This window comes from Misgurnus anguillicaudatus, chromosome 3 (genome assembly GCF_027580225.2).
Source record: "Misgurnus anguillicaudatus chromosome 3, ASM2758022v2, whole genome shotgun sequence".
In the NCBI taxonomy this organism is placed as follows: Eukaryota; Metazoa; Chordata; class Actinopteri; order Cypriniformes; family Cobitidae; genus Misgurnus; species Misgurnus anguillicaudatus.
The window spans coordinates 28,007,723-28,034,701 of record NC_073339.2 but is presented as its reverse complement, the minus strand read 5'-3'; the positions used below and the strand labels follow the sequence as shown (position 1 = coordinate 28,034,701).

The following is a 26,979-nucleotide window of genomic DNA, read 5'->3' as shown; positions in this document are numbered from 1 at the left end:
AAGAGCCTATGTCTGCAGCTCACTCATCTTAATATGAGTATAATGAAGTATATCTACTGTAATATATATATATTATTATTCACTTGCTATGCAGTTACACAAAAGGCAGTAATATTAATTTATGCAGCGATGGAACACAATCAAGTCAATACTTAAAAAAAGAAAATAAAGAAAAACGCTTATAGTAATATAGATAATAAATATAGCGATGTATAGATAATATAGATAATAAATATATTCACGAATTGAATTTGATAGTTTAGTGCAAGGTTTTAATAGAAAAAGTTAAGATAAGGTTACGATAAAAGATTTACTTAATGTTTATATTTTTAAGTATTATTATATGTTAAATCATAGAATTTAAATGCAGAAATATTGTGTTTTTATGTTAAAATAGGTCTGCAGCCCTCCAACAAGAAGTCCATTTCAGAAATGGCACCAAGCCAGTTTGAGTTTGAGACCCCTGCATATGGCTATAGGCCTATGTAGTTCCATGCAGATTGGAACATGATCCAATCTGTGACTGAAAAACATTATATGATCTAAACTGTGAGTAGATCCAGTGTGGAGATGAGCAGGAACAGTTGGCTTTCATGGAAATTGCAATGAATTATCAATATTCTAAATTAAAACTAATGTCTTTTTTATTCAGACTACTTGCATTGATTTCAGGCTACCCAAAATTAAAGAGTGCCTGCTCGAGGGCTACCAGGGATTTTAGAATTTTGCGAGCCCTAAGATATTATGTATGGATGCTTGTGATGCTCACAAGTGCAGTGTAAATGCTGTAACCCATTAACATCAGCGCTGAAAGATTAGTGCTGCAAATGTGCAGTTCACGTATGCATTGTGTGAAACCGAATTTAGCAGTTTTCTGTCTGAAACTGTCAAATGTAGCATCTATTTACATACATATCCATGGTCCGATGTGGTGCAAAATAGTGGAAGTGGGGACTAATTTGCATATTCATATCTGTGGCCTGAGCTGTGCGATTAAGTAGAGGCAGGGACTAATTTGCATATTTATAGATCTGCATATACTAAATAAGGCAAGGGTGTAGAGTTACATTTAAGCTGTTTTAAAGCATGAAGAAATTACTGTGACAGGTCAAACTTTTATATATGCTATTATGGTGCTCAGAGATGAGTTTTAAGCAATAAAATTATTGACTACGGGGGACTTTACTAGATTTAAAAAGGGCTACGCTTAATTTAATGTAAATGTACCCGAGTATAATTTGATAATATACAGTTTGCTTTTAACAGTAAATGCAAAGTAAAATTGTGTCATGATATGTGGATTAAAAACCTTTCTAATTTTAGCACGGCACAATGTTTTCTGTTTTTATCAAGTGAGGTTTAGAATGATGGGGCTGTTTAATATGGTTATAGGGTAGCGCTGTTTCATCCCAATTTGGATACTTAGCGTTTGGTGTTTCTCATTTAAAACTGAAAACAGCAGCGCATAATCAAATTTTGGCCAATTTTGCAGTCGCACCAGTGCAACCCCTAACAAAATTTAGTCACACCGGCAAGAAAAATGGTCATAAGATGCGACCAGTTAGCTGCCATCTGGAGCCCTGTCTAGGGTGTCTTGGGCTTCACTGCTTGCATCCAAGGCTAATGTAATTAGACACAACAACAGGAGTGTAAAAGTTGAACAAAGGAAACAATGATATTCTGCATATCTGTGTGGGTACAGAGCTGGAGAATGAATTCAACCCATAACAACAGGACACAGTTAATATACTTTTGCATTCATTCAGCAAGTAGAAGATTATTTACAAGATTATTTGTGATGGAAGGGTATTATGGGATCTAAAAGTGCAAGATCTACTAAGCCAGAGCAGAAAATGCATATGCGTTCTCAGAGAATATCTGGCAATGTTCTGGCAAGGTTAATGTCAATTTTTTTGAGTTGTCAGAGAGCATGAAGCCTGGCACAAATGAACAAAATTTCTTCTCATTTATGTCTTTCTGCAAGGCATTCCATTTATTGTGGATGTGGTTTGGGGAAAAAGGAAAGAGTAAAAAGTATGTTGTGTGGTTTTGCTAAGTCCTCATTCATTCTACTTTGTATACAAAGGGCACTGAGCGTGATGTAAATCTGTTTTGGTGCTCCCCACATGAACTCACCTCACGATATCCCACAGCCGCTGTGAAACTCTGCAGCTGTGCCTGGAGTTCCTGGACCTGCTGATCTCTTTGGCTGAGCTGCGTGCAGAGGTCTGCTTCCCGCTGGCAGCTCTGCTCTTCTCTGTGCCGGAGGGTCTGATATGACATGCTCAGCTCGCTGTAGAGCTGTCACAGCAAAGAAAGACAGAGAAGGACAAGCTCAGCTAATGTAGTGAAGTCCTTGCTAGAACACAGGTTCAGCCCTCCTGGGGTTCGGCCAGGACTTGTGAGGACATACGCCAAGATCATCTGCAAAAGTGACCTGTACCTTCTGGTATGAAATGGCATCTGCTGTGTGGGCCTCTTCCTGGCTTCGTAAAACTATTTGCGTGTCCAGGTTAAGCCCCTCCAGCTGCTGAATGAGTTGGGCCTGTTGTTCTGCATGCTCGACACTCTGCTTGTACAAACACTGCAAGTCCTGCATTTTCCGCCTGGACACACACATCACAATCAACTCATTTGGACAGGGCTTATGTTCAAAACCGAGTCAGGGCTGTGCATCTGCAGCTTACTTTAGTTGATCGAGGTGTTGTTCTTTATCAGTGACTTTTTGTTCTGCAGAGGTAACCTGAAGGGAGAATGCAGTTGCGCGACTTTGAGCCTCTAGCACTTCCTGTCTACATCTAAACACTTCCTCTTCCAAATTCTGAAAAACACAAAGAAAATCAAAAAGATCTCAAAGAGAGCGGATGTATGACCTAATAAGAAACAAAAGAAAGACAACAGAGAGTAACAAAAGGACAAAGCATGCACCCAGATAGGAATCCTATCAGCAGCATATCACAGAAACTGATGGAGATAATGAGAAGCAAACAGATGCTGAGCATCAAACGCTCAGGCCAGAGAGAGCATGGGGCAGTACTCATTAAAAACTAGCCAGCGCAGACAGGGGCGCTGAGAGAGAGAAAACACAGGAGCAAAGGACACAGTCTGAGCACCACTACAGTCCAATTTAATTAGACTAGATAGAGTTTACAGTCCACCAAGGCCTGCCTCTGCCCTTCCCCATGGAGAGTGACATCAACACATTTGTATGCATCACACAGGTGCTTCAGTGACACTCAACCCGTAAGGACAGAAGGCCTATTAAACATACACAAATGCTGAACAAGACCCTATGGAACACAACAACAGCAGTACTGGCTCCTGCTGTAGTGGTTCATTATAACCCGAGTCACTAAGAGCTGGGACATTGGTCAGGACCGATTCAGAGGCACACGTACATGTAAAGTAGCTCTGGTGAGGTTGCATGGGATACACTACTACTGTTGAGCCATGGTAAACTCATTATTTCGCCCACCCCCACCCCCGTTTCTATCAATATTTAACATTTGTGTATTGTGAGACAAGTTCATTTAAATAAATCCTCTTAGAAAGCTTGCAGAAGGGAAAAAAAATTCAGTGAGAAGGACCTTGACTCTGCTACAGCTGGCGGCCTCTTGTTCCCGCAACCTCTCCAGCTCTGCCTGAGAGGCCGAGCGCTGGGCGTCTAATTGCTGCCTGGCTTCCTGTAGGGCACGCCTGTCCTCTTTCTCGCTCTTTTCAGCCTGCTTCCTCGCTTCCTGCCAGGGGAATGAAAGATGGTCACAGTATCAGGATGAAAGAAAGTCAGATCAGGCAGGACTGGAGAGTGAAGGTTGAAGCTTTGGAGCTCACCTATGCCAGCAGGGCAAGACAAACCCCACACAGGTAGCCCAGTACAGGAGCCTTCTTTAGCACTAATGACAGCTCTAATGAGAATAGCTCCACTACAGGCCCATTAGTACGGCCCGTCTGCCTTTGATGCTGATCTCCTGCTCCTTTTTTCCCCATTGCTATGCTTCGCTCCCTTTACTAACAGAGAGACCCTGCAAAGACACTTCCTTCCCAGATCTTCACTTTATCAATTAATCATGCCAGTCCCATCAGAATGTAATTAAGAAGAAGCCACATCACATACACATACTTTTCACTACTCGGTAGTCATTAAGAATTTATTGAGAAAGTTTTTGAGAATTTATGGAGAAAGCCGCTTTTTTAGCAGCTTCTGCTGTCGTTGCTGACGCCACCCTGCACCCACCCCCCTCCTCCGGCCGCCCCCGCATTTTGAGCCCTTAGGCAATTGCCTCCAGGGGCTTGTCAGTTTTTCCCTTTCTCTCTTCCTGGTGTCACAGAGACAGCGATTTAAAAGTGGTGCCGGTGAAAAATTGTCCAAACCTTAAGTTGTCGACTCTTATTCCCCAGTCGGTGCTGCAGAGCTGCCAGTTCCTTCTTTAATAGACCACACTCCTCCTCACAGCCACGCAACCGCTGGACTTGGTTGTTTATCTCCTGCTCTTGTGCTGTCGCTTTCTGTTTAAAAAGCAACATGAGTGATCAGTCAAGACAGCCTTTAGTCACAAGCAATCTGGGTATAAGTGTGTTTATGGGCCTAGGCGTTATGTTTCATTAATGCCATCAGCTGTGGCATGATGCAGTGACAGTAATGTGTGTAATGTGGTGGATTTATTTAGCTGTATTTTTATTAGGCACATCTTAATCTAGCTATATTGCTAAACGTTTGATAGTAAAATGATTCAGGTAACATGTCCAATATATTAGCTCCAGAGAGAAATCAAGGCACAGCACGACAAAGTAAATACAGTGCAAATCTATAACATTGCTTAGACTTCAGTTGTTGTGTTCTGTAGCAAAGTTATCTCACTGAAATCTTTAAAAATCCTGCGCTGTGGAAGGCAATTAATCAGTATGTTTGGGGAAATCACTTAAATCTTTCCAGATAGAGGACTTAAGTTCAGTATGTGCATCATGCAAATGCAGGTTTTAATAGAGATTTATGAAACAAGTGAAGCTCAATTCAAAATGCTGATAATGAGGTAGGCAAGCGCTGTTTTAACCCCAGTAGTTCTCAATTGGTAGGAAAAAGGGTTTTAAAAAAGTTAAGAGGTCTAGGACAGAGAGATTAGCATTAGAAATCCCCAGTGCAGTTCAAATACGAAAGCTAATTATGTTACAAAAATGGAAGAAGAGGGGTAATGGGGGGAAGCTGGTTAAAGTTAGTGTGGAAATGTGATGAGATGAGAATTCAACAGACCATCACAAGGCCAAGCATGGAAACGCAATTAATCACCATTTGTTTGGCGCAAAATTCGGATATTTGAGTGGTACCAAGAACTCTGACTATTAATGAGATTCACAAAGAGGGCACAATGGCAATATTCCACTTACCAGGACACTAAATCTAAAATTTAAACCTGATGGAGGAAGTCATTTAAAGCTGCTATTATTTTAGTTTGTAAACCCTAAATGATACTGTATAATTAAGTATCAGGTTGATTTGAATTTCAAACCGTTAGAAAATCACTATATTGAAGAAGCACTAACAAAGAGGTAATTCACCTAAATATGACAATACAGGCATCATAAACTTGTGAGTGTGAGTAAATGACAGGATTTTGGGGTGTACCGCAAGCCGAAAAACAAAAAACATGCTGGCCTTTGATTAGTACTGCCAGAAAAGTTTGAACTTTATGATGGCTTGACAAAGCCTGGCCTGAACATTTTAAACAGCAGACATTCACATTTTTATAAAGCCTGGTTTAGTAATCTGGTTAGCATGATTTAGCATGAGGTCGCATGATTTAACATAAAGAGCCCTATCTTGCACCCAGCGCAATTGACTTTGTCAGTGACGCATGTATCATTTCGTATTTTGCACTGGCGCACAGCGGGTTTTTCCCTCCACAGACGCACGTCGGCAAACTAGGGAATGAACTTGCGCTCCCTGGGCGGTTCAGCGCAAAAAAGGAGGCGTGCTCCGGCGCAAACCATCTCTTATGCTATTTTGCAGTTTCAAAAAACAATTGCGCTACTAACCAAAAAAAAACTAGTCTAAAGTCAGTGGCGCGTTGCGCGTGGTTCATTATGCTATTTTAAGGGCGCATGCTTGACCATAATGTATAGCGTACATAACGCGCATTGCTTATCTAATCTACACAGATGCAACAGTTATTTTTGCAAATCATAAATTGTTACAATAAAAAATATAAGATAAGGGAAATCATTAAATCATAAATTGTTACAATAAAAAATATTAATACATGAGATAAGAGAAATCATTGTGGTGAGCATTGTGGTGATAGTTTTTATTTATTTTGTGTGGCAGCGTTAAACAATTATCATGCAAATAACGATTAAAATATTTTCATTAGTTTGTTGTGTGGCTGTATTACGTTTATTTTATCTAAATAATAATTAAAATGTTTTCATAAGAAACCTTCATGTATGTGAACTTGATTTGTAAGTGTACTCTGGGGTTGAACCTTGCTTGCGTTTCTTGTGTCCGATTTCAAAGCCCCCAAACCCTTTCAGCGGTGAGGGTGGACGCAGCGATGCCCTCCTGTGTGCCCGGCGTGCCCGATTTATGCTGGCAAGCTTGGGATCCCCCCGTCTCCTGACATCATTGTAGTGCTTGGCGCAGCTGATGAGACAATTGCGGCTAGTTCCTCTCACGCCTCTTTAACCGACGCTGATTTGGGCGGGTTTCTCCCATCCCCATACAAAACAACTTCTCTGTCTTTGACTGCTCTTACAAGAACGTGGGTCTCCTCGGCTGTGAACCGCTCCTGGCGTGCGCCTGTCAAATCCGTCATAATAATAGCAACCCGCCATGCAACTTGCGCCCTTGCGTTAAAAGGGAATGTTGGATAGCGTTCTGATTGGTTTATTTGACGTTACGCCCAAACCACACCTATGAATAATGAACCTACTTCAGACCAACCCCTTATTGATTTGCGCCCGGCGCAAGACTTATTTCTCCCGCCGGGAAAATAGCAACAACGCCCAAGATCCGCCCACAAAGTCACTTGCGCTTTGCGCTTCGGACTTGCGTTTCAGATCGTTAAAATAGGGCCCAAAGTGGCATGGTTTAAAATGAGGTAGTGGTGTAACGGATCGCAGTGATTCGGTTCGGTTCGCATGTGATTCGCGGATTAATATGCAAATTTAAATAGGGAAAGTTTATCATTTGTAAGTGTTTCAAAGGTTTGCAAATGTTAACATTTAAGTGATTTTAAACAGTTTAACTGCAAAACGGCACTAAAGTGATCAGTTTACTTTACGCAGAAACGCACGTGCGATCATCCTTCAAAGATCAGAACTCTTGATGTGTAAACTTCAGAGAGTTGCGCTACTCTCTCTCATACTGTAGTGTATTAAAATACATTTGGCTAATAGAGCAATGAAAAACAACGTAACGTTTTTATGTGGGACAACTGTTATGCTGCGCCGTTTGTTATTCGCCCCCTGTCTGTGTGTGTGCGCTCATTTAAGGGGACTCAGTAGTGCACAAACGGAGAGATATGCAGTCTGTGCATATTTGGTCTTAAAGAGACAGTAAGCTCAATTGACCTACTTAAGTCTTTGTCATTAATGTTAATCAAACAACATAAGACGAAGAGAAAATCACTTTTGAAGCTTTAAAAAAATAATAATTACATTTAATTAATACAATAAATGCAGTGTTATTATTCATTTGATTTCTGTACCTAATGATTTTAGACCTTCCTTAATGTGCAACTTTGTTATTGTTTATAAATGTTTGTAATTTCTTGATTTGTTATTAGAATTTTCCCATACTTTTTTTTGCTAATTCGAAAAATGTTCCGATCCGTGCCTCAACAACTGTAATGTGATCCGAACCGTGAGTTTTGTGATCCGTTGCACCCCTAACATGAGGCTATCATGATTAAACATGAAGTTAACATGAAGTTAACAGGCCCTATTTTAACGATCTAAGTGCATTGTCTAAAGCGCACAGCCTAAATGGGCGTGTTCGATGCCACTTTTGCTAATTTAACGACGGGAAAAATGGTTTGTGCACCGAGCGCACAGTCGAAAAGGGTTGTTCATATTTCCTAATGAGTAATGGGTGTGTTTTGGGCATAACGTGCAATAAACCAATCAGAGTCTTATCTCTCATCATCCCCTTTAAAAGCCAGTTGCGCTGGCGTTATGTCTAATCCCTATTTAGATGACGGACTTTGTAAACTGAAAAACTAAGCAGAGGAAGAAGACCCCCAGTTTAAAAATAATGTTAAAAAATGTGTTGTTTTCATTTTTATTGAAATTGTTTTTTTTTTATTAAAACCTTTAAAAGCAGTTTTCTTTCAGTCTAGAAGTACAAATAGCAGGCTTTTAATTGCTGTAATGTATTGATATCCTACATAATCATTGTAATCTCATAAAATAATTTGCTAATATGCAAGAAAAGGTTTGTACTCTAAAAATACAAACAAGAGATAAAGAATTTACCAACGTGCGGAGAGCTAAAGTGTTTCAGCACTAGAACAGCGGCATGGGTTTTTTAAAAAGCACTACTTAAAATGTTTCTCATCTCACCATATCCACAGGTAGAGTGTCATCATATACAATAAATCCGTGGGGTAGCATTAAAAAACAATTAAAAATAGATGCATTTGTTTAAAGCAAAGCATTTATTTACTTACCAGGCTACAAGTGAAGCAGCCCTTTACGCCTTCTAACGTCTCATAATTAGTCCTCATTTATGTTCAAGAGACTCAATAATAATCTTTTACATTCAATCCTTTAATCTTTCATATTTAAAAGCATTTTTGTGCTGCTGCGCATTCATGTACTTTGTGATAAGCAAACCCGCGTTGTCCTCCCGTTTATAGGCGCATATTACTAATGCGCTCTTTAAATAACATAAAACACATTGCGCCATTGACTTTAGACTTTAGACCAGGTTTTTGTTGGTCAATGGCGTAGTCTATTTTAGTTGCCTCAAAATAGCAACGTGCCAACAATGGGCCGGAACACACCTCGTTTTCAGACCAGAACGCCCATGGGCGCAAAAGGGGGCACAAATGCATTTGCTATTTAAACAACGCGGCGCTAAACGTGAAAATTAGGGTGGAAACTAGCGAAAGACACTTGCGTTGCATTGCGCCGGGTGTAAGATAGAGCCCTTAATGGTAGCCTAAATCTGAAAACTAGAATTCAGGCATTTTTATAATTTGTTGTTGTATTTGATTGTAGTTTAAGTACACAGTCATAATCTCACATCACATGTTAAACCAAAATGCAACTATTTTTTTACTATTTATAACATTCTCCTATGATTTGTTTAAAATTTGAGATTTTAAGATTTTTAATTAATATGTTTTGTCTGAACTGAATCTGCTTACATAAGCAGGGCTAAACATAAAGGACTGCCCGGTGGCCGGGGCAAGCATGAGAGACGTTCGGGCCAGTAAAACGTATTGTCACCTGCCCGATCAGGCTAGTGCTTCACCCTCAGTCATTAAAATATATTTTCATTGATGTATATTATTTAACATCTTGGAAGCAGACATTTACTTGAGTAAAACACAAGAAAGAAATTATGCAATATTTTGCCCAGTTTGCAGTTGGTTTACAGGTAAAGCAGAAAAGTTGGGAGCCTTTTTTCGTTGGAACATGTCTGTTGTATATGTATACAATTATGTTAGACTTTTGAATTATTCTTTTTAAATATGTGACAATGACATTTTTTTATTGGGGCCAGTGAAAACCTGAACCACTAAATTGCGATTCCCAATAATTTTCGATACTTTTCCTGGAAAGGCAGGGCTCTACGCTAACCCTTTTCCCAAGGAGTACATGTGCTTCTAAATGAAAAAATTTAGGAGCACACAAAGAAATATAGGAGCACAGTGAAAAAAGTTGATTAAACTGCTCAATTCATATGGATTAGTTTTATGATCTTTTTATGAACTTTTTTTCGAAGCATCAAAGTAGTAGTTCTGTAGGCTGTCAATGAAGGGGAAAGAAATTTCTCAATTTCATCAAAACGTTCTTCATTTGTGTTCTGAAGATGAGTGAAAGTCTTACGGGTTTGGAATAACATGATGGAGAGTAGGCCTAATAAATTACATAATTTTCTATTTTGTTTAATAATTATATTATTATAATTGTTATAAATTATTATAAAAAATATTATTTTTAGCCTACTTCAAAATGTATAAAAAGAATGAACACCTCAATAAAGTATAAAATGCTAAAAATTAAATTAATTAATGAATATGATTGTGTGTTGAGTGTATACGACAGGACTATTCAATTAGCTTGTCATTGGGGCCAGTTCACGAAAAGCATCTCAAATGAGGGGCCGGAGACATACTGTATCAGTGATGATGACTACAATTTCCTACATTTAAACATACTCATGTTGTATTTTCAAACTGCATACAACAAAATTTTTGCATAGTAATGTGTCCAAGTATTTTTCTACATCCAGACATGTTTGTATGTTGTATTTTAAACTGCATAACAACATAAGTGCATTGTAAGATGACAGAGTAAGCATTATTCTACATTTAAAGGGGTAAATTCTCTCATTAAGAATTTAACTTATTTACTCACCTAAGTACACATAACAAACAAAAGTTTACAATATGGAACAAAACATTGTTTTATGCCGTTTTTTTTCAAAGCTAATTATTTCACTACCCCAGTTTAAACTACAACAGCCATCTTAAAAAAAGCTAGCTTCTAATAAGAGAAATTTTACTTTTAGATTTTGCAAGAGCAGTAAAATCAGGTGTATGTTTGTCAGCACGATACGCATACAGTGGTGCAGGTGCTGGGCTGTGAGTGATGGGCGATTACCTGTTACTCGCTTTAATTGCATTCTTGTGTGAAAACGATGACTCGCATAAAATTTGAGCCTTTGTCTGCTTTGAATTTCATATAAAACACTAATAAATGAACATATGAACAGCAGATATATTAAACATTTGAACAAAATATGAAAAACATCTCTATATGCAGTGGTTATAGTGATAACTGCTAACATTCACTTAACCATAACATTACCATAATTAATAGGAAATAATGAGCTTAAATAATAACCTAATGTTATTTAAGCTGTGATATATGGATTAATATAGGCTAATGTTTCCTGTATTTCAATGTCTGATTTATTTGTGGTTAACTTTATATTTGAGTCCATAATTTCTTGCATGGCTTTTCACAAAAAATATATATTTAGCTGATGTTTTGTATGCTTTATTTTAGCAGCTTGCAAATTATTAACGTTATCTATGAAAGTTGCATTTTCAGAGATGTTGAATTAGCCGTTTACTAATTACTCCATTCTTTTTGAGGAGTGTAAAAAAATCATTGAGTACATGTTGAGTACTCTTTAAAATAGCTGAGTTACGGTTTAGTGAAACAAACTGAAAAAAATGACAACAGTTTCAGAAGCATATAAATAAGCAATATGCTGCCTCTTGCTCGCGCATGGTGCGGATCAGCTGAGGCTCACGTTGCGGACCAAAGCCCGAGTATAAACAAAGCTTGAAGGCAAGAAAGCGCATCCTGGTGAATTTCGGAAGTTATATGACTGTGCTGCAATGGGCAGGCATAAGATGTGTAAAAACACATTTGAGAAGAAAGGCGCCGAAGCTCGTGGAGCAGCATACAGTTAACTTGCGTGGCTACCGGCTATGCCTTTGCGATCGACTGGTCGATAACTTGTGCTCGCACATGCAGCCATCTCGCTGTTGTGTTTTTCACACGACAGATGTAATATTAAATATTAAAAAGGAATTGGAAATGGATTGCAAATGGTATTTGCAATTGCGTTTTGCTACTTGTGGGTGTAAAAACTGTGACTTAATTGAAACGCAAATGCAAATTGTTTGCATTGTCATTTACGCAAACGTACAATATATGCCAAATTTCAAATGTAAAATCAAAGTCCATTTGCAATTGAATTTCCTATGTCTTTCGAGTTAGGACCCTGCCATATTTCAATCTCAACTGCAATTTATAATTTGCTATTTCACTTCCTCTAGCTTCGTGTACGGATCTTGCCAAAACTCAAATGAAATCGCAATCCTCTTTGCATTTGCGTTTCCAATGCCTGTACTTAAACTTGTCAATCACAGTGTTGGGGGTGGGGTTAATTATGTTAATTACGTTAATTATGTCTACCGGCTTATTGCCCACCCCTATTTGGCATAAACTGTACGTTCGCGTAAACGGAAATGCAAACAGTTTGCATTTGCGTTTGAATTAAGTCACAGTTTTTACACCCAAATGTAGGAAACGCAATTGCAAATACAATTTGCAATTCCTTTTTACTAATGTCCGGAATATCATTCCATAGTTTCTGCTGCGTGCGTGAGGAGAAAAAACACAGACGTCCATTGGGAGGCACTGGAAGCGTGCGTTGCACACATTAACATGAAATGTGCCTCTTGCAAATCTGGAACAAGGTTATTCTTAGAAGTATCGATATTAATAAATTATAAGGTATCGTGGCAGGTTTCATTTTCGAGAATCGCTGTACTTTAATTAAATGTTTTTAACAGATACCTCTAACTAAAATAGCTGCATGATGAAGTGAAACTAAAGGGTTAATAAACACAAACTGAAGCAGATTTCTAGAACGTCTGGCGAACGATGATAGATAGCGCAAAGATTGTAAAAACTGATTATTTCCCACTATTAATTACATTATCTTAAAGGAGTGTAACTACTGTAGCATGTAAATAATGCACATAAATAACGTAAGCAAGAGCGCTCAACAATTATATCGAATCAACATCTAACAGGTTGCTCAAACAACAAAAATCAACAGCTAACTTACTTTAAATTTGCAAGAACTATAGACTAATAGACTCGCGATGTGAGGCGCGTCCACTCTATTCTCCGAAATGCACTTGATGGCCTTTTGTGCAGCATTTTTTTTTTTTGACGACCAAGTTAAAGCAACACTATGTAGTTTTTTTACCTTTAAATAATGTCTCTAAAATTATTTCAGTGATAGAACAACTTTTAATTGGACAAATTGTACTGTTGCTGCAACCCGAGCAGCCTCCTAGCTGCTACAAGCACACTCTGAAAGTGGTGGTGGAGGGTAGAGCACACAGCCCCGCCCCTCCCCCTGCCTGCAGAAGAGTCTCTGATACAAGGCACTGTTGCGCTTTTCAACCACATGGGGGAGCTGTAAGTCATTTTACATGGAAACTACATAGTGTTGCTTTACGGCGGTAGGGTTTCTCAGCTTAGGCGGGCCGTCCGAACTGCAAAGTGCTGCAGAAACCCTGTCAGCTCAATCCTGCCGACGGCAGCTTTAACATGTAAATTAAGCATTCTGGTACACTCAAATGCAAAAATAAAAAGTCTGAAGTCATAATTTAGCAAATGTAAAATTGAAAAAAAGGGGAAAACAGAATTGTGAGGTGTTACACGGATCTACAATGATTATATATGTGTAGCACGACAACACTGTAATACGGGAATCGGCTGGGAACTATAGCTGGCTTGTCGTCTATATAGGTCATCGAGGTGGTCTCATTTGAGAAAAATAACCAAAAAATTGCAAAAAAAATAATAATAATAATTTGGTACATTTATATATTGCTTTTCCTGCACACCTCAAAGTGCTTTACATATAAATGGGGGAATCTCCTCAACCACCACCAATGTGCAGCATCTACCTGGATGATGCGATGGCAGCCATATTGCGCCAGAACCACAAACCAGCTTATTAGTGGAGAGGAGACCGAGTGATATAGCCAATTAGTATATATGGGGATAATTAGTAGGCCAATGACATCATGGGATTTTTAAAGACCACAGAGAGTCAGGGCCTCAGTTTAACGTCTCATCCGAAAGACGGTGCTTTTTGACAGTATAGTGTCCCCGTCACTATACTGGGGTGTTAGGACCCACACAGACCACAGGGTGAGCACCCCCTGCTGGTCTCACTAACACCTTTACCAGCAGCAACCTGGTTTCCCAGGAGGTCTCCCATCCAAGTACTGACCAGGCTCAACCCTACTTAGCTTCAGTGGACAAGTTGTCTTGGGCTACAGGGTGATATGGCTGCTGGATACTGGATAATACAGAATTTAGGGCTACTGCTGGCCATGGATGTAGGGCCCTCTAATTTCCGCGATCATGGATTCGCGGACAGAATCGCGGATTTGGCAAATTAACACAGAATCTAGTGTTAACGCGGAATTTTGTGGAATTTTACATATTTTGAATAAAAATCTGTTTTGTGTGGGAAAAGAACGTATGTATGGGGAAAATGCAGACCGGGGGAAGCAAATCTGGGCATGTTTTTACAGTGTTATCCTGTTATTCCCATAATCGAGCAGCCCTACTGAAAACAGGGAATGTAGAAAAATGTTACCTAAATAAAATTAAGGTCATTCCTATTGTATTTGTGTACATTTTAATCATAAATATTGAAGGCACACTCTTTTTATGACTAAAATAACAGTAAATGGTAAAAAAATGAAACGGACAAAACAGAATTTGGGAAAAAATTCAACGGATTTTATAGGGCCCTATGGATGTCCTAAGTGGACTTTTACGGTGGTGCCCCCTTTAGTTAACAAAAAATAAATAAATCACACACAACTTATAGTATGTGTGAGAATAGAACTTTATTAAATTGCTATTGTTATTATTTATAATTATATTTTAACAGCAACACAAACTTCATTTATACAAATATGCAATTATATATTATAGCCAATATTTCTGCATCTGTACCTGTGTAGCTAATGGACTTTAGCTTAATCTAATGTGACAAAGCTAATCGCACCTGTCAGTATAAATCCAAGCAATTTTGGAGAATTACTAAATGTCCTTCTTGTAAGTAAATTAAAAGTCAAGTCAACTTTAAGAAAACAGCAGATGTCTTTTAACAAAAGCAAAGGTTGGTATGTATAGTTATGTTCTCATTCAGTGGCGTAGCCACAGGTGTGCAAGGGTGTGCCCGTGCCACCCACAGTGGCAGCTGGCACACCTAAAAATGGATGCAGAATAGTCTCAATAGGCTAAGAGCTATGCGATATTGTACTGATAACGGCACAGTAACCGCTTCACCTTTCGTATCATTCCGCCACCTAGTGAATGGAGGTCCTAAACAGGCTCATCTCTGAATGGAAAAACACAGACGCCCTGTTTTTAAACACTCTCCGTGTGTCTCATTAGTTCACTAGCTCATAAATCAGTCTGTGAATCCCCAATCGGAAGTTATTATTCCAATAACAGTCAAAGATCAGCGCTCTTGGATGTTACGTTAAAGTTAATGGGAGTAATGTCTTGTCACATCGTGTGGACGATTAACACTTGGAAATTGGAATGTAAACACTCATTTTTTTCTGGAGCTATATCTCTTATCAGAACGCAAAAACACAGTGGAACTGCAGGTAAGCACCGCAGCTTTTAAATGTGGACATTGATCATTAATTTAATCGCGACGTGACTATTAAAACATGTTATGAGATATCGCCACTGGTATATTTATAAGCAGCATGCAAAAACATCTCTCTGACACTTATAAAAAACAGTTTTATATAGTACTCTGACAAGAACGAAGTCTAATAATAATCGAGTGCTCGTATCGCGTTAAGATGAAATGGTAAACCAATAGTAACATTATATAGTATAGTTTTATTAACTTTTACCTCGCGCCAAAACAATAACAACACAAAAGACACTAAACATGAATAAGAAAACAAGTAATAGTTTCATCATGACACCAAATACTGGTGATTTAATCTAATTTTTGACCATCAGGCCAACATGAGAGCCAGGGAATCCCTTTTAAAGATGTAGCCCAGAGAGGGCGGTGGTCAGCGGGGCGAGTGAACACTGACGTCCGCTCATGCTTTGGTTCTCATACGTACCGAATCTCACTAAGCAAACGTTCAAACGGGCGCTATCTTTACTAATCGACTGTAGATTTAAATATAATACATATATATTCTCGACTGAACTAATCTTAAAACTACACTTTGTGACCAAGAAATTGTAATATTTAAAAACGGCGAATCCATCCATTGAGTTAATATGAGATTCAAAGCAGCCGAAAGTGTTACCTGTCATTCTGGCCGCCCTCAAATCCGTGGCGGAAGTAGTAGTTCTCAAACAAAGAGGCTTTTAAAATTACTCCGTTGTTGTTTTCTAGTGTTAACGAGGCCTACGGCCTCGTGCCTCTGGCCTAATCACAGCCGTGATGATATAGAGCTATATCACACTCCTACTCGAGCGATATTGCTATATATACTGTAAAAAATCTAATTAATGAAATGTTGGACGGGCAAAAATATATAAGTTAAACCAATTTTCTTGTTTGAGCTTAGTTGAGAAGACCTATTATTTTAAGTCAAATCCAGTCAACATTCAGAATGGCTAGTGTTGACTGAACTAATTAAGACAAATCTGGTCAATATGTGGACTTATGACAGCTATGTTTCCTGACAACAAAATGCTAATAATATTACTGTTATTTGGTTGTTCAGGCGTGAATGTATGTGCTTTAAGTTTAAATATGCGGCCGGTTAATAAAGATAGCGTCTATTTAAAAATGTGCTCCGACACTTTCGGAGGGAGATATCACCACAATATCACCGTCGCTCAGCACTCACACCCCACCCAGCGCAGCCTCGCCTCGGCTAGCCCATCAGAAATCGACTGCTGGCTCTGATATCTTTGTGGTGTTAGACGTGATTTAATTTATTTTAATTTCTCATACTTAACAATGAAAGGGTTATGTTTTAAATCATATTTTAGGATTGCACTTAATTGATATCGCTGTTGAGTGATGTTTCATATCTTTTACATTTGTTATAACCGGGCTGCCTGCGAATTTGAAATTCAGAGCTGAATGAGCGGGTGGAGAAATAGTCCCAATATCATAACAATCTTAAATAAAACTTCTAAATATACCCGTGTGTGTACCTGTGTGTGCTCTCGCACGTATGTGTGTGTATGTATGTGCGTGTGTTTTAAATTTTAAATGTCTTAACTCGGAAGGATCTGGATCACAGGTCATTTAATCTGAGATCAATCCGCACGTTTCAGCCGGAATCACTTGATTCACACAACGACACAAGTCATCAGCCATTTCCTCAAGTTCACGTCAGGTAAGTGTTTGTAAAAAAAAAAATTTAGACTATATTAATTAGCAAAGACGCAAATACTCAATGTTTTTGTAAAGATAAAAGTTATAAAAAGGTGTCTTATGTTACGTGTCCGAGTTAAAGTGGAGGTATTTTAGTTAAGATAGCCTGGATATACAGGGTTGGTTTACCGGACAGGGTTTAGGACCCAGTCTTAATTATAATTGGGACATTTTTACAAACAAACCTTATAAAATACAATACTGGCGTGCATTTTGAGACAAAACAATAGCACTCATATGTTAAGAGATGTCAGGATTTTAGTCAGTGATTAGCCCTGTATGAGAAAACCGCCCAATAGTGTTTGGAGTGCTTTTTGGACTGTTTTATGCCTTCTGTTTAGAAAAGACCTAATTTTGTATGTTCAGTCTGTATGATAAGTGAATAAAGCTTTTGTTTTTATGTGACTGAAGTTAATTATTTTTTTAACAACACCAGCATAAATTATTTCATAAATAATTTAAAGTTTATTAAAAAATTTCCAAATAATAAATATTATTTGAAGTAACACATAAAACATTGAGTAAATACTTAAATTTTAATTGACAGAGTCTTTGCTGTAAGTTTTTAAAGATTCAACTGATTAAAAAATTTTGGTTGAATGAACTATAAAGCTGGTTGAGCAAACATACTTTTTATATTTGAGTCAAGTTTGGGCCAACTAAAAAACAACAATCCATAACTGACCCCTTTTGTCCATGATGAAGCGTCAAGATTGTCACTTGGCACACCACAGCCACAATAACTAACAGATGTATGCTATTCGTTTTATTTCATTTTAACATTTTTATTAAAATATTCACTAACTTGCTTACCATGTCAACTATCTGATATTCTGATTCTTCATTTAAAAACCTTTATAAATGATCTTGATTTATAACCTGTTAACCTGGTAACTGGATTAACAGCACCTGAATTCCCCAGTTTCTCCCAAAATACATGAAAGTGGCTGTTGAACTGGGAAAAGAATAGAGTATTGTTAGACTTTATAGTTCCGCTATGTGTGTCTGATATATGAATAAAACACGTCGGCAAATTAAATTTAAATAGATTTTTTTTCTGCTTCCTTTCCATAGACATCAGTGTGTATTTTACAAACTACAAATGTATTGTTTTACTAGTACTTATGTGTATTTAAATGTCTGAAACATAAAATAAACATTATTTGGTTGGTTGAAAACACTGCATATTAGTTGTGATATATGACAAGCCCTGAACGCGTCCATTTCTGGCTCAGGGCCAACCAACGCGCAAAAGCAGTTTGAATATTTCTGATTCTGATATGACCTTTGCCTGGCTTATTTCTTGTCTAATAAATTGTTGCATTTGAATCTCCCTCTGCCTTCTCACTCATAAAATTATGGTTATAGTCAGGTGGCCGGGGCACGGCAGATGCGGAGATGGCACGTCGGGTCATCTGCTTACTAACCGCAAAATGCTGTATATAAAGTCATATGTTTGTATGCATGTTGTTGTGATTCATATTTATACAGAATGAAAAGACATCCTTGATGGCATGTGCAGCCTTAAAAAGCGTCCTCTGGAGGAGGCAGCCTTAGAAATGAGTGATCTCTCCTGGTTAGAGTTAGCGTAATCAGAACGCTATTGTGTGACTGCCTTTCAAACGTTTTAAAATTAATACTCCTAGTTTAATTTGTTCCTGCGGGCCTTATTTATAGACACTGCGGTCTGTATGAGGCCCTTGCCTGCCAGTTGCTGTTGCCCATCCCTTACGTGCTAACAAGCATAATAACAGGTTGGTAAAACTTTGATGCGGTAATGTTAACGTTAGAAAAAAATTATCACGACGAACTAACTTGACTGACTAACTAACAGACTACGCTTGATTTGGCAAACTTTAGCAACTAGTACCTACGTTACAGGTCAATTTAAAAGCATAACATCATTAGAAAAAAATTAAAAATAAGAGGATGACCTTATCTGGCTTTTGAATGCTGATTGGTCAAAAGACGTGAGGACATCAGCTTGAAAGATGGTCTCACTTTAGTCTACGATCTTACAATTTCTGACTGACTGACCGACGCCCCTCATACAAAAAAATCTTCAGATCTACACGATTCACATAAATGACACATTCTGATTCAAAAGCGACAAGTTTGCAGGTATGTGTGATATTAGAGTCAAGTTTTTTAAGACATTATACCAATTGAACTGAGAAAAAAATCTAAATTCTGCTCAGTCACTTCTGCGCAGTCTAGCAATCATAACAATTGAACAAAATTTGAAGGAGGAGAAGAGAAAAAAACACGATACTGTACTTTTCAAAATGGCCACTACTGTAATAGAAGGAGTCTTAAAGTTAACCTATTTTATTGTTTAAAAAAACAACAATATTTGGTGTATTTGGTATAATACAATGGGCTCTATCATACACCCAGCGCAATGCAGTCCAATGCGCGACTCAAGTGTCTTTTGCTAGTTTTGACCCGGCAAAATTATCATTTTCACGTTTAGCGCCACGTTGTTTAAATAGCAAATGCATTCGCGCCCATGTTTGCGCCCATGGGCTTTCTGATCTAAAAACGAGGTGTGTTCAGGTGCATTGTTGGCACGTTGCTATTTTGAGGCAACTAAAATAGACTATGCCATTGACCAACTAAAACCTGGTCCAAAAGTCAATGGCGCAATGGTTTTTTGTTATTTAAAGAGCGCGTTAGTATATGCGCCTATAAACGGGATTCCTGGATGCGCAGCAGCACAAAAACGCTTTTAAATATGAAAAAAATCAAAGAATTAAAATGTAAAAGATTATTCTTGAGTCTCTTGGACATAAATGAGGACTAATTATGAGATGTTAGAAGGCGTAAAGAGCTGCTTCACCTGTAGCCAGGTAAGTAAATAAATGCTCTGCTTTAAACAAAAGCATCTATTTTTAAAAGTTTTTTAAATGCTACCCCACGGATTAATTGTATATGATGACTCTGTACCTGTGGATATGGTGAGATGAGAACCGTTTTTAAGTAATGCTTTTTTTAAAAACCATGGCGCTGTCCAAGTGCTGAAACAGCTCTCTTTTTAGGAGATAAATTCTTTATCTCCTGTTTGTTACAAATAAAGTATTTTAGAGTACAAACCTTTTCTTGCATATTTGCTCATTATTTTATGAGATTACAATGATTATGTAGGATATCAATACATTTACAGCAATTAAATGCTATTTTTACTTCTATGACTGAAAGAAAACGGCTTTTAAAGGTTTTAACAAAAAACAATTTCAATAAAAATGAAAAAAAAAACAATTTTAAACATTATTTTTAACTTGGGGGTCTTCTTCTTCCGCTTAGTTTTTCAGTTTACAAAGTCCGTCATCTAAATAGGGATTAGACATAGCGCCAGCGCAACTAGCTTTTAAAGGGGATGAGAGCTGAGACTCTCATTGGTTTATTGCACGTTACGCCCAAAACACACCTCACATTACTCATTACAAAAATAGGAACAACCCTTTTCGACCATGCGCTTGGCACATAAACCATTTTCCCATTGTTGAATTAGCAAAAGAGGATTCGGACACGCCGGTTTAGAACGTACGCCATGCCCTTTAGACAATGCGCTTAGATCGTTAAAATAGGGCCCAATGTGTTCACATGGTTTATTGTTTAAAAAAACACCATTTTCCACATACCAAACATTTTTGTAGCACTAGATTTCACTCTCTTACTGTAACGCACAGATTTGAAAAGCTCTGTGTCCCTGAATGGCCAGTTAATTTCTATGTTGTGATTGGTCTGAATACCTCTGATGTCAGCCGGAAATGTGATGATCCTTACCAAGTTTAAAATTTTCCGTCACAGGAGTTACCTTACAGGCTGTGAGTCCGAAGTGGGAGGAATTATGATAATGTCGGTCTTGTCTACATCACCAATCACAGAAAGTAAACTGTTGCCTACAATCAGTGTGTTTGTTGTAGTACAAGAAAGGAGATTCACATTGAAGACGATAACTCATCATGTACTTTGGGGTTTGTACCTTTTGCATATCGTTTACATGTACTAATACACACTTACACACCAAAGGTAATATTAAAATGTGATTCGGATCATAGGGGCTCTTTAATGTAAGGTATTGAATGTGAGGACCGTGATGAGAGCAATCTCATAATTGTTTGAATGGTGAATTTTTGAACTGCTGGTAGCGCTGTGAAGTTAGTGCTAGAGACCCCAATGTTCTTCACATGAGTATTGATGACCCCCCACAAGTGTGCAAAATTTGATCATTTTCTTACATGGTTCATAGTGCTGCCAGAGACTCCTATGGCTAACCAAAATAATAATAATATTACTAACAAATACAATAGGTGCTTTAGCACCTTTGGTGCTTGGTCCCTAATAAGCTTAGATACAACAACAGTATGTTGGTTTTATCAAGCCAACATAATAACAGTTACTGCAGTAGATTGGGTAAAAGGATGTGTTTTCAAGTCTTGGCTAATCTTATTTACACAAATGAGGAGTATGTATGGACATATTTTTGATGGAGTCTCTGCTGGTGAAGAGTCATAGCAGCTAATGAAGCCAGCTGACAGATGTTTCATTAAGGGGCATGATTAAAGGTGAATTAACAACACGGCTTCATCATTAGCTGTCATCCAAGTAGATCTATCAAGCACTCAGAGATGCTCATTAAAAAGGAGAAACGGTGGTTTAGCGGACCACATGCATGTCTATACACCTGCTAGACCCTAGTTGATTTCGGACCGGTGTAAAACTCTTTCAGTACCTGCTCCAGCTCTTGGATTCTGTAGTCCTTTGCTTGAAGAATCTCTAGAACCTTCAAGTCCTTGTTCTCAGCTTTTTGCTTCTCCCTAGTACACAGGTTTAACGGAAGATCAACATTAGAAGCTGTCATAGTAAAGGAATACAGAAGAGGGCAAACTAATCTACTGGCCTTGGTTAACCATTCACATTTAAAGTATTAAATCTATTTCATATGATGCAATTGCAATATTATGTTAGGAGATAAAACAGCCCAGAAGCTGTGGGAGAAGAAACAGGCAAAATTGCCTTTCAACCACTAAGCGTGTTCCCTCAGCTTAAACCACGGAAAGTCAACAGGGAATGATGGGATATAACTCTAGTCTCCAGGTATCAGTAATTATCAATATATCAAAACAGAAACAGAATCACACGGGAACACAAACACTCCCTCCCTTTCAGCATCTAGCCCTCTTTAGTGGGTGTTTGGGGGGAAAGACAAAAGAATCACAATTGGGGCAAGTTTGTTTGAACAGCCGCCACTCACCTGGGATCTTCCTTTCCCTGGTTCACTGTTTCAATCTTTTCCACCCTCTCTCATTCCATCTCTCCCTGAGGACATCTGACATGATACGGGGTCTCCTCAGAGTACACCACTGCCTTGAAGCTTGGTGATGTTAACCATATCCCAAGCCAAGCGTTCACTTACTACCAGACCAGAATTCCCATAAGCCTGTGTGCTTCACAGAGTCAGCGCAATTATCATGTCAATCTCCCGTGTGGCACTATACATATGCACATGCCCTCAGGTGCATGTTCCCAGTTCTTTGAGGAGTAGCACGTTTTGTTGGCTGTGCCTGTGGAATGTGCTCATGAGGGATACAGGAGTATGTAGCCTGGCTCTTTTATTTTCGCTTGTTCTGGAGTCAAGGAAGACATTTTCTAAACACATGGCTTTTGGTCGCAAAAAAGAAAAAGATATACACAGGCTTCTGTAAGCTCTTTATATTGCTGAACTTTTATCTGGGTGAAACTAAATAATTGAATGTCAATTAAGTAATTTAATGCATATGCAATTAGATATATCGCTATACCCAAACAATTTCAGTTGTTGCAATTTTTCCTCAGGTTTAAAATCCTTCTTATCTATGATCACAATGATAACGTTTAAAAGACAGAAGTCTATGGCAACCATTCAGAGCTGTAAATTTGACCTCTTTTTTTCAACAGGTTCCCATGCCACTTTTGTAGCTCCCCACACCCTCTTTGAGGGTCATAAGTCATCTTAAATCTTGTGTTTATCCCTCAAAGAAGATTTTTTTTTTCAGTGTTTAGATGGGAAGAGAGGTAGGGAGTCTGCAGGAAGGATAAGAGGGTTTAGATCATCATCTGTGCTCGATTCTCTCATAACCGAGTTCAACAGCCCAGTCACCCAACACACATCCCTGCAGAACTGCTATGATGCCCCGCAAATCAGGGATTTCATGCAGCAGAAACAGCTTTAATTTCAAGTCTCAGACCCAAACTAAAAACATAACGATTTTTAAAAAAAGATAAAATCAGGAAAACTGGCATAAAGCATTTGCTGTTGTTTGTAATATAAAAAAGAGTGATGTTAAAAAGTGACCAACCTTTCCACTACGAGACTAACTGCCTGGGTGAGGTCTGGATTGGCCACTTGAAGCCGCTTCCAAAGTGACCACACAAACTCCTTGTCTGCCTGTTAAAAACAGATACACAAATAAAAAGATTAAAAAACTGCTTTAAAGCAATTATAAGCCAAATATAAAGAACTATCAATGAATAAACCAAACAAATGTCTTTCATTTTGTGTCAGAGAAATGTTTAATTTTATATTTACGTGAATGTGCATCTATTTGTACAAACAGAGACATATTTGTGAATTCAGTGGTTATATTTTGTATCATTATTTCACAATTTGTGCACGCAAAAAAGAGGATGTGCATTTGTTGATCAGACGATGCAGGTATATAATTGTTAATATTCTGAAATAAGTAAAATGATAATAAATACACAATTAATTAATTTACAAAATGAACTATGTGGGAATAGTAAGTCATTTTATATATTTTCTTGTATTATTTTACTGTTTTATAGTCACTACATAGTCCTAAAATAATGAAGTAAATTTTAATCAAAAACATTAGCGGGTTCATTTAACTTAAGCGTATAAAATCCATTAAACATTCAAGTGAAATGGACCTAAAATTATCAGCATATGTTGTAAGGAATACCCATAATCCTTTGTGCCTGAATATTTTGATTATTTTAGCTTTTTCACAGAATAAGAACTGAATAAAATTTTAACACTAAGAGTACATAAGTACATAAAACCATGTTAAAGAAAATAACAAACAGTTAATACAATCTACCACACAACTATAAATTAGATTAATTTAATATTTTTAGTATAGCAATGCTTCAATATTTAAAAAAAGTAATGGCGATAATAGACATTATTTTTACATTTTCACTTCCTGTCAATGTTGCTACTCCTTGTGGGAAGCATAACGAAAATAAAAATACTAAACAGCTGTTAAGATTTCTATGTCAGTATGCATGAACCATTCCTGCTAACAAATGAAACAGATTTTTTTTATTAATCGTACTCATGATTGAGGAGTCAAATAAAAAAAAGAATTAAATAATAAGAATAATTCTGTTTACCAGTGCCCTTGGCTTTCAAAGATTTTAGGCTACATTACATTTAATGAGGAACATCTAAAAATCTAAATTTTCTGACATTAATAAAAAAAATGAATTATAACAGATCAACTTAATATAAAATTATCTGTTAAATTATGTCCACATCATTATAAGATTAAAGTTATAAATCCCTGAAGAATCTGCTGGTGTCCAATTAGTACATGAATTTTAAAACCTATTCAAAAGTGTCTAATTAATTATTTACTAAATGGTGCAGGCAGACCTTGAAAGACCATAGGCTAAACGTACAAAGTAGCGAGTGCCAAAGAGTTAGCAAATTAACAAAAATTGAGATCTTTACACTTCATTGCATTTCGTAACAAATTAAAAAGAGTCGTCCATCAAATAGGTCACTACACTGTTGACTGAGCTCAATACGTCATCCTGTGCATTACAGTGACTTTCTCATTGAAAGAAGGGAATTCGACATGACTTATTGGACAATCTTTTTGATGAATTATTAATCTTATACAGTAGACCATGAAAGCCCACTGGATGAGTGTGTAAATTGAATGTTGCTATTTATACAAATATTAATAAAGTAACACTGACTCCCTGACAATCTCATGTTTACTAGTCAAATTCTGCAGTTTAAAGTTCTTGATGGTCGAGTGCATTATGCCTGATTATACATATGTGATTAATGTGATTATACATATGGGCTTGCTAACAGAGGTATAACTGGCAAAAAATGAAGAGTTTCGTTGCAAAACGATATAAATCCATTTTTTAACATTTTTGTCAAAACATGTTTATTATTATGTTATCATGTTCTTATTGGTGCTACTTAGCTGGATTTTTTAAGTTATGAGGGTTTAAATCAAAACAAACAAACTGCAGTTGCATTGAAATTAATTGGAATGCACAACCAAAAAACAAGATTTCTGAACAGTTAAAAAAACGGTGGTTATCTCGTTTTGCAACGAAACTCTTCAAATATATTGTTGATCTGCAAACAAGTGAAAACCTAGACAGAGACTGCCATTATACACAGATGATATACCTTTTGTAGATCAAACTAACTAGGCTATGTACTTAACTTGAATGAGAAATAAATCATTATTTTAGGACTTCCAATGTTGTCACCAAGATCAATCTATGACACTATCGAAAATGCAGGCATTTATTGTTAGGCACCACCTGGTGGGGCTTTAACAATATGCAGGATATCTTAGAATGAGAGAAGTTTAGAAAACAATTCTGAAAAAAATAATGTTGCCACTAAAAGTGTGAAATCTGTTGAGTGTAGCCTAGCAGACAAAATTATAGACCAAAAAAAGGTACAGACAAATAACAGGGCTGGCTAGGGAATACGGTAATATACCTGGCATTGAGCAAGCTCCTCTGATAAACTCTTCACTTCTTCTTCAAGGAGTAAAACACGTTCAATGTCTTTGGAGTCCATTGAGCCTCTGAATAAAAATACACACACACATATATTGCACTAACGTTACAGTCGGCACAGTTTTCCATGATAACACACTAAATAAATCGTGTCGGAATAGTAAAATAAATGCGCGATTAAAAATCTGAGATTATGCATTTATCATACAGTGTATCGAGACTGTATCAAACCTTACATAAGTTACGCTTTAATGCAACAACTTGACTGATAACACTGCAAAAACACATACATCGTTTACAATTGCAACATTACAGAACAAGCACATTAAAAATGTATAAATAATAATTAAACTGCTTACTAAAATGTTTAACAACATAACACAAAAAGGTGTCTAACCTGCAACGCGTCCTTAGATACCGATGCTTTTAAAGTTGATTTGAGGATTTGCGATAAAATGTAAAAAATGCAGTCTGTCATCTGTCATCATGTTATCACCAGAGAGTTAAGAAAAGTCACATATGTAAAACGGAGATTGTTAGAGTAAGGAAATAATAATAAAGACATTGAACTCTTTCAAATGATCGCGCCAGTTCCGTGTTTGACAACAGGCTATTTGCAACACTTCACGACAAGGCGAATTTCTTTACGACTCGCTCGTCTCTAGCGGCCGTTTCTCAATCCGAAGGCTGCAGCCTGCAAAGGTCGCATATGCAAGCTGCATGAGTCGTTAAAACCGATTTTTTTATTTGTTAACTGTGCATTACATTCGTCATAAGCATATTAAAACAATTTACGATTAACTAAGAATAATAGTCAACTTTATAATTGTTAATATTCTGAAATAAAACAGTGATGATGACGTATACAGCCTTGAAACTCGACCTCTGGAGGTTGCAGCCATCGGTTTGGAAAACGGCCGCTGTGTTTAGTTTCATTAGGCTGCGTCCTTTGGAGGTCGCATTCAAAGGCTGCATACGTCAGAAAGATGTCTAATTTCATCCAATTCTCATGAAGTGCGTATAAATAGCAAAAACGTCAAATTCCAATG

The 26,979-nt window shown here is 37.5% G+C and overlaps 1 protein-coding gene across 2 annotated transcripts in view; it reads right to left on the bottom strand.

Annotated features, from left to right (window-relative positions):
- Nucleotides 1-26,566, bottom strand: part of cntln (centlein, centrosomal protein) — a 138,064-nt gene extending 111,498 nt beyond the window's left edge. Inside the window, exons 1-9 of one of the 2 annotated variants that reach the window (XM_055205290.2) lie at nt 26,328-26,565; nt 25,911-25,998; nt 23,491-23,579; nt 21,885-21,969; nt 4,372-4,506; nt 3,588-3,737; nt 2,688-2,821; nt 2,444-2,606; nt 2,137-2,301 (exon numbers count right to left, since the gene is read on the bottom strand). In XM_055205290.2, the coding sequence (XP_055061265.2) occupies nt 2,137-2,301; nt 2,444-2,606; nt 2,688-2,821; nt 3,588-3,737; nt 4,372-4,506; nt 21,885-21,969; nt 23,491-23,579; nt 25,911-25,991 (1,002 nt within the window). In that variant the 5' untranslated portion in view covers nt 25,992-25,998; nt 26,328-26,565. Of the gene's footprint in view, nt 1-2,136; nt 2,302-2,443; nt 2,607-2,687; nt 2,822-3,587; nt 3,738-4,371; nt 4,507-21,884; nt 21,970-23,490; nt 23,580-25,910; nt 25,999-26,327 lie in introns of both variants that reach the window. The other variant, XM_055205291.2, reaches the window with a different exon arrangement.
- Between the last annotated feature and the right edge of the window lie 413 nt (nt 26,567-26,979).